Consider the following 15,570-nt stretch of genomic DNA (forward strand, 5'->3'; position numbering starts at 1 on the left):
GCGTTGACCTTGCAGTAAGTCCCGTTCTAGTTTACGTAGGGCCGTGAGGAACTGGCAACCTTCTGCTTTGATCCTGGTCGAAGAAGACGTTCCAAATAGAAGAGTTTCTGGGGATGGGAGATAAAAGGAATCAAAAGGTTGTAGTTATCTTTGGCGTCGGACAGGCACGATTTTGCTTTGATTATCGTAAGCAGGAAAGCTGGACTTTGGACTTGGCTTTGACTTGATTATTTTTACTTCTGCTGGGAGAAATGACCCCGTCCTGCGTTGAGCAGTTAGCCTGACCCCGCAGCACCAGCTCAAACGGTAATTCTCCGAGAAATAGCCCGTCAGCATTTGAAATCCACTCCTTTACCAACGGAGGGAGGCGATCACGTTGGACACGGCAGCCTCGTTTCGAAGCCGCTCGGAATAATGCAATAACCTCCTCTTTCTTGTTTTCTTTGCAGGAGCAGTCAGGGCTTTATGCACATGAAATTGACAAAAACCAAAGAGAAATACATTCTGGGTCAGAACAGCCCGCCGTTTGACAGCGTCCCCGAAGTGATCCACTATTACACCACCAAAAAACTACCAATTAAAGGAGCAGAACACTTATCCCTCCTTTACCCCGTGGCTGTCCGAACCCTATGAGAGGTCCGACCTCGCTCCTTCCTGTGGACGGGAGGGGATGGATGAGCAACCGAGCAAGAGTCCGTCTTGCCCCGCGAGATCCGTCCTCTGCGACGATGGCCAGGGCTCTGGACGGATCTTGGAAATGGAGACTTACTGCCTTTAACCTTTAGATTTGCTAGCTGTATAAAAACTATTATAGTATGTATGGTACTATTGCACAACTGCATGTGGTTAGAACTATGTTTCTATTTAAGGGAGGGGGGGCATCATATTTAAATGTGATAACAAGGTAATCCACCCCCACCCCTTTGCCTTTCCTTCTGTGAATTAAAATATTTTCAAATCCAAAGATCTGCCTTCAACGGTAAACGAAGCGAAGCAGCTCGGAGCCCCAAGTGAGCTCTGAGGATTTTTGTTTCTTTGTTCTCCTACTCGTTCACACCTGCATACAGTAAAAAAAATCATTTTCCACTGGTGCTGTACTCTACACCCTTACCGACCACAAGGACAAACGCCAATTCTTTGGGGACCTAGAGATAGTTGGCATATTGGCGTGGTTTGGCTCACAAGTTCTTGTAACTGCCCCTTTCCCTGTGTGCGGGCGCAGTGGGGGGCGGAGGGGGGAGTGTGTGTGTGTATGTGGGTGGGGGTGTGTTTGCACACAGTTGTCTAGTCTGATCCAACAGAGAAGTCCTTTATCTGAGGTAATTAGGAGATCGTTAACAGTCATATTGCCTCCTGCAAAAAAAGTTCAATTATTTATGAACAGGGAATGTAAATAAAATAGTGGTTTAATATATATATATATATTTGGGCGGGGGGTACAACAATAAATCTCAGAGGGTGACTGTACTCACTCACAGACCAAGTAGGACACATTGGATTCTGTTTTCTGTTGTACTGGTGCAATGTGACCCATGTGTAGGTTGTGGAACTAAAGTCGTTAGAAGGGGAGGGTCCGTGTTCCTATAACTTGGGTTTCAGACCTCCGAAAGGCTCTCACTGCTTCCGTTGGTGATTTTTATCTAGGTAACTGTAGGGTATGGTTTGATTCCCACTGAGGTAGCCAGCTAACAGTACCCAATATCCTTTTTGCCTGGGGGTTGGAAAAACCTTTCTTAAATGGCCTTTGCAGTTTTCCAAGTGAGGTTGAATAGTAGTATAGTATGCAGAAAATTGTGAATCTGGCTTCTCCGAGGGCATCTAAAGGTCAAAGAAGGGTGAGGTTGCAGAATGGAGTCGGGTCCCCACTTGAAAGGAAATTAGACCCGTACAACAACCAAACGGACCATCCCGGCATTCCTTTCCCTTACCACTCAGTTACTGAAAAGAAGCAAATTGTGAAGTTGTGCTGCCTCAGAAACCCAAACGTAAGCCTCCTCCTAGTTTCCAAATGAGGTCTGGCACCATTCAAAACTGTGATTCAAACATGGGTGTCCGACCTGGTCAAAGAACCCGTCAGTACTGACTAGTTTCTGCTGGCAATACTGGGTTTCTTCATCCGGGGATTGAAGTTGAGATTTTGTTACCTCTGCGTACAGGACAGACCCTGAGAAGGCTGTGAAAATGTCCAATGCTAATTGTCACCTTCCTGTCAATTCCCTCCCCACTCACCAAATATGCTTAGGGTATGTGCTGGTTGAAAAAAAAAATGTATTGGAATAACCATTCCTTGCAGCCCTGGAAAATCCTGCTCCGTTGTACAGCGTGAGAAGAACATAGGACCAGGCACCGGTGGGTTCCCAAGCTAATACTAAGTATTCTGTCTTTCACCCTTGTATCTATCAATTCGAAGTTATTCGAGTTGACTCCGGCACTGACTGGTCGAAAGGTTTAGAGCTGAGTTTTTGGATACGCGGTCGGCTAAAAATCTTCGTCAAGAATCAGACTTGGTCTTAGTCAGTGGCCACAGATTTCACTGGATCTCATCTATCGCCGAAGCTGCGGAAGCGTTTTGCTTTCCTCTTCTTGGAAGGATTGTTGCGCGATGGCTTTCCGTCCGAATGAGGGGCTTCCTTTATAGGAACGAACCCAGCGGTCTCTTCCATGGCTTGGTTTTTATACTTTCTTCCTCAAGATAGATGAGGATTCCCAGAGATACCGCTTCTGACTTGAGCGCTTGATCGTTTCTAATTCAGCTTGTGTGCTTTGGCAAGAGTTGCGATTAAGTTTCCAAGGAAAATAAACCTCAACATTTTGCCCATTTTGCATTTTCAGATACATTCCGTGAGGCAAGATTACTTTAAGTACTTTATTTTCGCCTGTATTTTTTTTTTATGACGTGCAAGCAAGTTAAGGGTCTGCACTTCCAGACGGTGAAATGCCAAGGCAAGGGAAGCCTTCAATAAGGAAGCTGTTACCATTCCGTAACGAATCACTTTTTGTCCTCAGGGGAAGGACTATATGCTACATGTTAACAGTCCTGTAAGTAAGCAAGTCTGGTCAGACTTGTACAGCTGTGCATAACACTTTGTGAAGACCCGATGACATTTCTACAGACTGAATTTGTTTCCGAAGCAGGAGATGCACATCTCCCTGGACGGTGTCGTCAGTGTGGGATTTTTTGCGTGAAAACCTTTCCCCCAAAATGTTCAGTACATGTGACTTAAATAAAAACAGGAGTTTGTTTGCACTGTAACTCTGTCTTTGCTTATTTAAGTGATTGTAAAATCTCTCCCCTTCCTTCATAAGCTAATTTTACTCTTCTTCCCCCCACCCCCCCACCCCCCGCTTTCTCCTGCGCCTCAGCTCTGAAAATGCCCCTTTTTGCTACAGGGGCTATGTAATAGGTAACAGTATGTGGCATTGCTTACCATTGATAGAAGCAAATAATAATCATGCCTGCACAGCCCATTTAAAGTTTTTTGGTTGTTCATTTTTGGGGTTTTTTTTATGAGCCTCTCCCTCTTCTTCCTCTAATTGTGGATGTTTCCTCTTTGTCAGCGTGTATTCATATTTTCTTGAACAGCTAACAATTGAACCTATTATTCTCTTTCGGAACTACTCACATTTGAGTTATGTGGGTTTTTTAGGACTGGCTTGTCAGCAACAGGCAATGAGAATAAATAATTAAGCTGCATTTCATTTAAGGGAAAAGAAAGTAGTCCCCACCATTGCATTTCCAGCATCTTCGGCGGCCTCCCTGGATTGGTTTCCTCAAGCTGTTTAACTTGCTGTAGAATTGTATAAAGGGCCAGTGAGGGGGAAGGCATGGGGGTTGCCCCCTGACATTACCTTTCTGCCAGTATCTTAGTGTTCAGTTGTGAAGGAACAAATGCTCTGCTGTGTAGAGCATCTCCTAAATGGATAAAGGAGGGTAGAGGTTTTCCTAAATGGATAAAGTGTAACTGGCCCTCGTGTACCATCAGATCGACCAAGATGTCATTTTGAAAGAAAGATGTTGTGGGGTTTCGTTTTTGGATTTTTTTTTTGGAGGGGGTGGAGGATGATAGGCTTGGAGGGGGAGTAGGGGGAGAAATCTTTAACCCACCGAGTCTAAACTAAGAATATCTGTGGTGGAGTCATTAGAGAAAGATCACAAAGGCTAGAAGTCTTTATCGTCCCAGACCGCAATGAGGTCATACCGCAAGCTCAGAGTACAGTCGAATCCTCACCTGGTTTCAAGGTTACTCGAAGAATGGCGTCTTCTCCTTCTGAAAGACCTCTCTAATGCCATCCTCCCGTGTTGTGTTGGTTTTGCACTTTACAAAAATGAAAATAGATTTTCAAATAGACATGGAACAAGAGTGTAAATTTGATCCTTCAGAAAGAACCCAAAGGCAGAGCCAACGGACGATGTCGTTTGTTAAGAACCAATGTTCAATATTTGCCACAAAATGAAATGCCATTCTCCGCTTTAAATGCTTTGGATGCCTAACTGAACTGTAACCCGAAGGGTACTCGTTGCTATGTGGGAAATGATCCCAGTGGACTTACTCCAGTTCCTGTTGCTCTCCGTATCCGTTAAGGACTGGTCCCCTTTTTGGCGGAAGGTCCGAGGAAATAGAAGCAGAGAAAAACTAGACTGAACCGAACTGAACTGCCAACCTCACCCCCAGAGTGGCCCAACTGTATAGAAGACTCAGCGAATGCAGAGTCGGGACATGGGGAGGAAGTTTGTGTAACAGGGCTCGGTGTATGCGTTTCCTGCGGCTCCGTGGATGATTTTTGGCCTCTGGGGTTCTCGGGCTACACCCTTCTGCCTTTGATGAATTAACTTACTAAACAACAACTGCAGAGGCAAAATGGAGAGGTTCTTTCTGAATAGAACCAGTGAAAGACATGGCACTAGTTTATAATCATTGCACCTTCTTCATGACCTAAACACTGATGAAATCTCTCGGGTGAGATCGGGAGAGATTTTTTTCACCTCCAACACCTCGAGAGCTGTTCTTCCCGTAATTTCTTCTGTGCCGAGTAACGTGCCAGTCATAATCAACTGTTTGTGTGTCACTTATCAGTAACTGCTGTTGTTTGTGTATTGGGTATCTACTGTCTTAATGGTTTAATGGAGACTTTGAATGCAGAATTGTCATGTTCAAATTTTGTGTGATATGATGTATAAAGATGTATATTTAATGTGAAACTTTTAATATAAAAGTGTCTTGTTTAATGCATTCAATAGAGCATAGCAGTTTCTTTCTTTTAAAGATAACTTAATGAGCCTTTAAAAGGGAGATGTTTTATGTGGGTAGGAAAGAAATTGATATCTAACTGGATAAGCTATCTTGGAAAAATCAAAGACTCTGACAGTCATAATTAATCGTTCTAGACTAGATGGTGGATTATGACTTTAATCAGGCCTTTTTTTTTCCTGAAAAGTGGTCCCCTCATATTTTCTGTCCAAGACTGAGCTGACATAAGAGAAGTGGGGAAAGGATTCCTCAATAATTCCACTCCTGGGGGCTGGAGGTGGGAGTCACTGAACATCTGTTTGGTAGTGCCTGGGGAATGCCTGGAGAATGGCGACTCCCTAAAAGCCACCTCCCCCACAGATCTTTTCTAGCTCAGGTGTGTGCTTTATTCCTGTTGAACATTGACATTATTGAGTACTTCCTGTGGGTGGGTTTCGATTCTCCCGTGACAATCGGTGGTCGATCAATCATTCAATGGTATTTATTGAGTAATTACTGTGTGCAGACCACTGTACTAAGTGCTTGGGAGAAGACAGTATCGTAATAGACATGATCCCTACCCTCTATTTGGAGGGTGGGTTAGGTGGGATGGAGCAGGAGGCCAGCGGGGCTGAGGAGTGAAAGGAAGCAGGCAGCTGAGAGATCATCAGAAATGCCCACGTGGATATGAGGGTCAGTGTAATGACGGAGAGGGAGGAAAGAGAGATGTCTATCCAAATCACTTGGAAAATTGGGCGGTGGGGTCGGGGGTCAGAAAATTCCAGCAACTAGTAGTTGAAGTGGGAGGAGGGGGTGGATGACATGGGCTTCAGAGGTGGAGAAAGAGGTGGGCTGGGGTGGGATGGTGCAAAAGCAGTATTGGGGGTCAAAAATCAGGCCTGCCTCCTCCCCCTTTCCCTTTGAGTCTAGGGAAGTGGGAGAAGGTTAGACCTCAATCTGTGACCTTTGGACACTTGATATTCTCCCCACCCCCTACCCACAGCACTTACGTACATATCTTTAAATTATATATTATAAATTATTCATATAAATGTCTCTCCCTCTAGACTGTAAGCTCGTTATGGGCAGGGAGCGTACCTGCCGATTCTATTGTATTCTCCCAAGTGCTTAGAACAGTGCTCTCCTCCTACTGAGTGCTCAATAAATACCACTGAGCGATTGAGAGAGTGACGGGGAAGAGGGTGTGATCTGGGGAGAGACAGGTTTCCGCGATGGTGAGGAGGAGCGGTGACTGGGTTGGGAACAGGTCTTAGTACAGTGTCTTAGTACTTAGTACAAGCGCTTAGTACCGTGCTTTGCACACAGTAAGCGCTCAATAAATACGATTGAAACAGGTCAAGAGTGAAAGGGAATTTGTTCACATTGGAGAGGGAGTTCTGCAGATAGAGTTTGGCTGGGGTTTGGGGCCAAAGAAGAAGAGAGGGAGGGATAGCAACAGGGGTGGGGATGGATTAAATGGGAGTAAACTCCTCACCTGCCTTCTCTCCCACAAACCCCCTCCCTGCAAATCTGTCCTGTCCCCCAACACAGACCTCTGATCTTCTGACCTCTTTCAATTTCCTCACGTCATCATGCCCCATTTAGTCTCCATACGCAAACTACCTTCCCTTGATGAAACTACCTTCCCTCGATGACCAAATTGACGCCCTCAAACACCACCCTCTCTACTGACCTCGACTCACTCACTCCCCATCCCTTCGTCAAGCTCATACCACTAACCCACGGCCTTGGGTCACCTCCACGGTCTGCTTCCTTCTCTCCTATGCCTGAGCCAAAGGGCGCTGCTGGCAGAAATCCAGTTATCAGGCCGACCTCATTCTCCTTGAGTTCATCCTTGCCTGCTTTCACTCTGCTCTCTCCTGTGCCCGGCAACATCATTTCTCCATCCTTATGGACTCTCGTGCCCATTATCCTCACCAGTTGTTTCAGAAATTTAACTTCCTCTTCAAACACCCTGTCCCCCGACCTCCCCTATCTCTTGCCCCTAATGACCTGATCACCTACTTTATTGAGAAAAACAGAAACCATCAGGCATGATCTCCTTAAAGTTTCCTCTGCTCCTTTCCGGCCCCTTCCTCTCCCTGCCCCTTCTTCAACTCTCCCACCTTTCCCAGCAGTATCTCAAGAGAATTCCTACCTTCTCTCAAAATCTACCCCCTCCATCTGCACCCCCAACCCCATCCCTCCGGATCTTCTTGAGTAAACACTCTTGATGGCAAATTGTGCTGCTGAAAATAGTCAAAAGTTTAAAATATATCCACATACCAACACACTATTTACATTCCCCAGGAATGCAAAGTTCCTCATTCTCACTGGCACCTAAAGTCTTTCAGACCTAATCTGTCTTCAATATTTAGTGGCTTACTAGGAAATGCTAGGTTGAGTTATTTAAAAAAAGAGATTCAGTGATCACATTCCCTATCAAACTCAGGAGGCATTTCTGAAAATAACAGTAGACCCAGCTCTGCCTGTGGTGTGACCCTAGATAGATCACATAACCTCTCTGGGCCTCAGTTTCCTCACCTACGAAGTGAATGCTACTCTTACCATTATTCTCCTGAGTCTCCATCCTGTTCCTCACACAGCTGGGAATTCTTACCTACTCTAGAATGGTATATCAAGGAGAAAATACACCTAAAAAGTCAGGACAGGAACTGGGTTCTAATCCCGGCTTGGCCACTTGTCTGTTTCGTGCCCTTGGGCACGACACTTAACTTCTCTGTGCCTCGGTTACCTCATCTGCAAAACGGGGATTAAGATGGTGAGCCCCATGTGGGACATGGATTGTGTCCAACCTGATTAGTGTGTATCCACCCCAGTGCTTAGTACAGTGCCTGGCATACAGTAAGTACTTAACAAATACCATAAAAAAAGAAAAGAATCGGCTTGCTTTGGGGCTAAAGATAATGAAAGTAGAAACCTTTCTCACTCTAGGCTTCAAGGCTCTCCATCACCTTGCCCCTTCCTACCTCTCCTCCCTTCTCTTTTTCTACCGCCCACCGCACACACTCCACTCCTCTGCCGCCCACCTCCTCACCGTCCCCCGTTCTCGCCTATCCCGCCATCGATCTCTGGGCCACGTCCTCCCGTGGTCCTGGAATGCCCTCCCTCCTCACCTCCGCCAAACTAATTCTCTTCCCCTCTTCAAAGCCCTACTTAAAGCTCACCTCCTCCAAGCGGCCTTCCCAGACTGAGCTCCCCTTTTCCCTCTGCTCCTTCTACCCCCCCCTTCACCTCTCCGCAGCTAAACCCTCTTCTCCCCCCTTTCCCTCTGCTCCTCCCCCCTCCCGTCCCACCCCCTCAGCACTGTACTTGTCTGCTCAACTGTATATATCTCCATTGCCCTATTTATTTTGTTAATGAGATGTACATCACCCTGATTCTATTTATTTGCCATTGTTTTAATGAGATGTTCTTCCCCTTGATTCTATTTATTGCCATTGTTCTTGTCTGTCTGTCTCCCCCGATTAGACTGTAAGCCCGTCAAAGGGCAGGGACTATATCTGTTACTGATTTGTACATTCCAAGCGCTTAGTACAGTGCTCTGCGCATAGTGAGCGCTCAATAAATACTATTGAATGAATGAATGAATCCCTCCGCATCTAATCAAAGCACTTTCCCCCTCTCTTCTTCCCTCCTGCTGCCATCTTCAACTGTTCACTCTCCAGTGACTTTTCCCTCACTGCTTTAAAACATGCTCATGTCTCCTGAATCCTAAAAAAGTCCCTCAACTTGACCCCACGGCTCCCTCCAGTTATCTCCCCATCTCCCTCCTGGTGATGCTCTCCAAAATCCTTGAGTGAAGTCATCCCTAGTTCCTCTCCTCCAATTCTCTACTTAATGCCCTCCAATCTGGCTTCTTATCTTCTTATCATCCCACCCAAACCCTGTCCTCTCAATGACTTTCCCATCGCCGTAGGCGGCACCACTATCCTTCCTGTTTCACAAGCCCGTAAACTTGACATTATCCTTGACTCCTCTCTCTCATTCAACCCACACATTCAATCCATCACTAAATCATGTCAGGTCGACCTTCACGACATCACTAAATCCACTCTTTCCTCTCCATCCAAATAGCTACTACCTTAATCCAATCACTTATCCTATCCTGTCTTGATTACTGTATCAGCCTCCTTGCTGACCTCCCTGCCTCCTGTCACTCCCCACTCCGGTCCATACTTCACTCTGTTGCCCGGCTCATTTTTCTACAAAAACATTCAGGCCATTTTTCCCCACTCTTCCCAGTGGTTGCCTATCCACCTCCGCATCAAACAGAAACTCCTCACCATTGACTTTAAAGCACTCAATCACCCTGTCCCCTCCTACCTCACCTCAATATTCTCATACCACAACCCAGCCCACACACTTTGCTCCTCTAATGCTAACCTCCTCGCTGAACCTCGATCTCATCTATCTCATCGCCGACCCCTCAACCACATCCTGTCTCTGGCCTGTAACGCCCTCCCTCCTCAAATCCGACAGACAGTTTCTCTCCGCCCGCCCCCTTCAAAGCCTTACTGAAGTTACACCTCCTCCCAGAGGCCTTCCCTGACTAAGCCCTGATTTCCTCTTCTCCCACTCCCTTCTGTGTCGCCCTGACTTGCTCTCTTTATTCATCCCCCCCTCCCAGGCCCACAGCACTTACATACATATCTGTAATTTATGTTAATGTCTATCTCCCCTTCTAGACTGTAAACTCACTGCGGGCAAGGACTGTGTCTGTTATATCGTACTCTCCCAAGTGCTTAGTACAATGTTCTGCACACAGTAAGCACTGTTAAAGTCCCAGAACCTCAAGGGTCATATTTTCTAGATCCTGAACTGGAGAAAAACACAGTTTTCAGCTCCCGGTCCTGAGAGAGTTCAGCTTCCCTACATTCTACGGGTTAGGATGGTAGGCTCCTTGAGGGAGGTGGCTGGAGAAGGAGTCTCCTGGTGTGGTTTCAGGCACATCATCTCAGTTCAGCTTCCAACAGTCCCTCTAATCTAAAGAACTTCTGCTGAGGAAGGGTAGTTTTAGGCTTGTCTAGAGGTTTGTGGGCATTCAAGGGAGGGAGGTCTGCTTCCAACCAGAGAGTTCCTTCCAAAGTAGATTCTGTGGGATCTGGTCCTGACTGGTCTTGATCCAAAAGGCAGCCCCCTTCAGCTCACCAGACTGTGATTTAGCGGAGGGCATCTGGAAGCTTGTCCCTGATGAAACCCCTTGCTTTTAGCCCCAGTCAGTCGGCCAATCTATGGTATTTATTGAATGCGTACTTTGTGCAGAGCACTGTACTAAGCACTTGGGTGAGTACACGCTGTAGGAGCAGCATGGCTTAGTGGAAAGAGCTTGGGAGTCAGAGGACGTGGGTTCTAATCCCAGCTCCACCACATTATTATTATTATTATTATGTTGGTATTTGTTAAGCGCTTATTATGTGCTGAGCACTGTTCTAAGCGCTAGGGTAGATACAGGGTAATCAGCTTGTCCCACGTGAGGCTCACAGTCTTAATCCCCATTTTACGGATGAGGTAACTGAAGCGCCGAGAAGTTAAGTGACTTGCCCAAAGTCACACAGCTGACAGGTGGCAAAGCTGGGATTAGAACCCATGACCTCTGACTCTTAAACCCGGGGTCCTTCCACTGAGTCACGCTGCTTCTCTACTTGTCTGCTGTGTGACCTTGGGCAAGTCACTTCACTTCTCTGTGCCTCAGTGACCTCATCTGTAAAATGGGGAGTAAGACTGTGAGCCCCATGTGGGACAACCTGATCACCTTGTATCTCCCCCAGAGCTTAAAACAGTGCTTGGCACATAGTAAGCGCTTAACAAATAGCATCATTATTATTATTATTACAGAACAATGACGTGGGCAGTCACGGTCCCTAACCTTAAGTCGCTTACCATCTAGAGGCTTTTTTCCTCCTGGGGATCTACTGACAATCTCCATTCTTGGGCATGCAGGTGTCCAGGGACTGAGTGAAGACCCGCTACCCCTAGGAAAAGATCCAAACCCTTTTGAAGACTGCGTCCACTCCAGGCCACTCCATCTCTATAGGGTTGGTCCCTTCTGTGGAGTAAGCTTCTTCATTATGGTTTAATTCTGCCTTCACGGAACTCCCATGAGAGTGATAGGCAGCAGCATCCCCATTTTCCAGATGGCTAAATAGGTGTAGAGTAGGCCCGGGAGCTGACCATTTCAAGCCAAGGGGACTAGGGGGGAAGAGGATGGCCATGTGCTGGGTCTGGGCAGCAACAGCTGCTGCTGTATGGATCCGGAGCCATTTTGAGCACTTGGGCCGCTCCTCTGAGGGACCACCCCCCTTTCCATGGTGACTCTGGAGCCAAGTAAGAGAAGGGGGAACCGGGAAGAGATGGCAGGGAACCTTCCACCTGTCGATAAAAGGTGGAACTTTTATGGCCCAATTTAGCGGAGAGGGGACCATCATGAGAGCAAGTTAGGCCCAAGGCTGCCAGCAGAGAGGTGAGATTGTTTTGACTGTTTCTGGGCCTCACTGTCCCAGTGTCAGACCCAGGCCAGACACTGCCACAGTTTGAGGGGGAGAGAGGTCTGGATCAGAAGGAGGGTGAAGGAGAGGCAGGAGAGAAAGAGGGAAAGCGGTTGGTTCAGAGTCGGGCCCCAAGCCTCAAGAATTTGGATGTCCCACCAGATCAGAGTACTTCATAAAAGGTGCTCTTGGGCAAAGGCCAGTTTGGGGCCTAAATTTTGAGCCCGTCAGGGACAAAAGCAAGATGGCCTCATGGAGTATTTTCTAACCTGCAGTAAAATAAAACTTCTAAGAGAAACGCCAGTAGCAGCCACCTCCAACACCCTCACCACCCCGCCACACTCAGTCCTGCCCCACTCCGCGATCTGTCGGTGACAGGGATTTGCTGGGGACAGGAGGGGATGGCCGACTAGCCAGCCACTGAAGACAGCGCTGGGCACGCAGCCCCAGAACCCGGGTCAACGTGCAATAGAAGAGGTGGGGCTGCAGCTGCTGGAGACCAAAGAGACAGCAGATGGCAGGGGGACAGTGATGGACGGCACGCAGACCCTCCCCAGCCCAGTCCCATCCCCTCCATTGCCCCTGAACGTGAGTTCCGGAAATTTTTCTTCTACCACGGCTGAGTTCAGGTGGGTTCCGGTCGGCCATGATAGCCTGAGAGACCCCAGCTGAAACCCGAAGTTCATGAAGCTCTTCCGTGAGTTGGACAGCCACCTCCGTGCTACAGAGTCCTGGGTTTTGGATGGGCGTGGCACAAAGGGAGGAGGAGCAGAGCTGTCTCCATAGTCCACCAGTCCCAAGGCAACCAGCCCACTCAATCACCTTGCCCCCTCCTACCTCACCTTGTTACAACCCAGCCCGCACACTTCGATCCTCTGATGCTAACCTTCTCGCTGTACCGCGATATTAATAGTATTAAGCGCTTACTCTGTGCCAAGCGCCGTTCTAAGCACTGGGGTAGATAGATACAAGGTAATAGGGTTGGACACAGTCCCTTTCCACATGGGGCTCACAGTCTTCATCCCCATTTTACAGATGAGGTGACCGAGAGAAGTTAAGTGACTGGCCCAAAGTCACACAGCAGACAAGAGGCAGAACTGGGATTATAACCCACTTCCTCTGACTCCCAAGCCCGTGCTCTTGCCGCTAAGCCATGCTGCTTCCCCTACTGTCTCGCCACCGACCTCTAGCCTGCGTCCTGCCTCTGGCCTGGAATGCCCTCCCTTCTCATAGCAGCCAAACAACTACTCTCCCCTCCTTCGAAGTCTTATTGAAGGCACATCTCCTCCAGGAGGCCTTCCCTGACTGAGCCCTCCTTTCCTCTTCTCCCACTCCCTTCTGCATCGCCCTGACTTGTTCCCTTTATTCATCCCAGCCCCACAGCACTTGTGTCCATATCTGTGATTAATTTATTTATATTAAAGTCTGTCTTCCCCTCTAGGCTGTAAGCTTGTTGTGGGCAGGGAATGTGTCTGCTTATTGATATATTGTAGTCTCCCAAGCGCTCAGTACAGTGCTTTGCACACAGTAAGCGCTCAATAAATACGATTGAATGGCAGGGCCCAGGAAATTGGGGGTCGGGGGCTGGAGAAGAGATTTAGAGGGTCGGAGTTCCTTCTTCTTCCTTCCTTCCGCAGCCACCCCATTTGGCGACATCTCTCTATGAAGGGTGGGACTATCCAAAGTGTTGCTGGGGAGGTGGGGAGGTGAGAGTGCTCAGAACAGTGCTTGGCACAAAGTAAGTGCTGCCTGGGACGATTGCTCTGATTGTCCCAATTCAGGGATGGCTCTGCCTCCAACTCACGTGTCTCCTTCCTTCTCACCTCCTATTTGTTCCTTACCTCCACCGCTATCAGCAGTCCCCATATGCCCCAGTTTCTAGGACAGGAGAATTTTGTCACCGTTTTCTAAGCGATATAGAGCCCTGGCTAGGCAGTTTCTAGCCCCAGAGAGGGGCCACAGCCCTCTCACCGTTTGTGGGTGAGAAGTAGCATGGCCTAGTAGCATGGCCTAGTGAAAGAGCCTGGGAGTCAGAAGATATGGCCACTTGTCTGCTGTCCTTGAGCAAGTCACTTAACTTCTGCAAAGTGAGGCTTCAGTACCTTTTCTCTTTTCTATTTAGACTGTGAGCTCCATGTGGGACCTGATTATCTTATATCTACTACAGTGCTGGGCACATAGTAAGCATTCAACCAATACCACAGTTATAATAATAATAATTAGAAAATGACCTGATCATTCTTGGCTCCTTCTTTCCTTTAATGCTCCCCATTCAGTTCATGTTCCTGACTGGATCAGCAAATCATTTCACTTTCCCCCTCTCCCCCCTTTCCTCCCCCTCCACAAATGGAGAAACCTTTGGAAATGGTTGCAGATATCCTGTGGCAGGGGGAATGTGCAGCCCCTCCTATATACTGACAGGCCAGAGGAGATTATTAGGTGGGCGGCCTGAGCGGAAGGATCAGTGACAGGTTTCCCAAGTTAATAAAGGGGGAAAGCCCTAATGTTTTTGAGGGCCCCAGGGTTCCACGTTTGGACCTGGCCCAGTCATCCCAGCCTGAGATTCCCCTCCGACGGGACTCTAGGGAGAGCGGGCTGTGAACCGAGCCATGTAAGAAACCATGATCCATACCGACCGTTGAGGCCGGACCTGGGAGTAAGAGATCTCATGGGAACAGGAGGCCCGGAGAGTTCCCACGGTCACCCAGCGCATGGCAGGATGGTGACAGAGCCCGGCCCGGAGTCCTCGTTGACGGTGGTGACTATCTGGGAACCGTGGTTCTCTCTCGGATCAGTCGGAGGGTTGGAGCTGAGCTTACCCAAGGCAAATTCTAAGGCGGTTCGAACAAACCTGGATCCCACAGATTCTTTCTCCCGCAAAAGCTAGCAGCCTGGTTTTCCAGCTCGCAAAAAAAGGGCTGGGAAGCAAACTCATACCTTTTGTCCCAGTTCAGCCTGGCCTTGTCTTATGCCTTCGAGTCATCTCCAACCCATAGCGACGCCACGGACACATCTCTCCCAGAACGCCCCACCTCCATCTGCAGTCGTTCCGGTAGGGGATCCACTACCAGATAAAAATCGAGAGGTGGTTTACCATCACCTCCTTCCGCGCAGTCAGCTTGAATCTCCACCTTCGACTCTCTCCCGTGCCGCTGCTGCCCAGCACAGGTGAGTTTTGACTTGTAGCAGATGGCCTTCCACTTGCTAGCCACTGCCCAAGCTAGGAATGGAGTGGGTGTGCCGCTGTTTGATTCTCCCTCCACCCCCCGCCAGTAGTCGAGACTGGTAGAGGACTGGAAACTCCCTATTTATTACCCTATTTATTTTGTTAATGAAATGTACATCGCCTTGATTCTATTCAGTTGCCATTGTTTTTACGAGATGTTCTTCCCCTTGACTCTATTTATTGCCATTGTTCTTGTCTGTCTGTCTCCCCCGATTAGACTGTAAGCCCATGAAATGGCAGGGACTGCCTCTATCTGTTGCCGACTTGTTCATTCCAAGCCGTTAGTACAGTGCTCTGCACATAGTAAGCGCTCAATAAATACTATTGAATGAATGAATGAACTCTCCAGGTGGAGCCGATTCAGACGAGGGTTATTTCGGTCATGATACCCTTCTTCATCCGGGCATACCAACTGACCTAGTTGAGCACACGATTGTCGGCTGCTGCCGCGGGAGCGCTGGCATTCTTTTGGCCCGGTGGGGCTCTGGGGACTGTCCCGAGGCTCTGCTGGGCAGGAGTGAGCTGGGGTCGGGGAAGGAAAGCCTGATATGCTCTCTCAGTCAGGGGAACGGGCTGATGACTGGGTTTCTAGCCTGGGGGCGAGCTC

General features: G+C 48.2%; 1 protein-coding gene across 1 annotated transcript in view; it reads left to right on the plus strand.

Moving 5' to 3' along the window:
• SHB (SH2 domain containing adaptor protein B) overlaps positions 1-5,236 on the plus strand; it is a 249,053-nt gene extending 243,817 nt beyond the window's left edge. The window contains exon 7 of the mRNA XM_029055698.2: positions 450-5,236. Coding sequence (XP_028911531.1) covers positions 450-633 — 184 coding nt within the window. The 3' untranslated portion in view covers positions 634-5,236. The remainder of the gene's footprint in view (positions 1-449) is intronic.
• The last annotated feature ends 10,334 nt before the right edge of the window (positions 5,237-15,570 follow it).

This window comes from Ornithorhynchus anatinus, chromosome X5 (assembly GCF_004115215.2).
Source record: "Ornithorhynchus anatinus isolate Pmale09 chromosome X5, mOrnAna1.pri.v4, whole genome shotgun sequence".
NCBI classification, from domain to species: Eukaryota; Metazoa; Chordata; class Mammalia; order Monotremata; family Ornithorhynchidae; genus Ornithorhynchus; species Ornithorhynchus anatinus.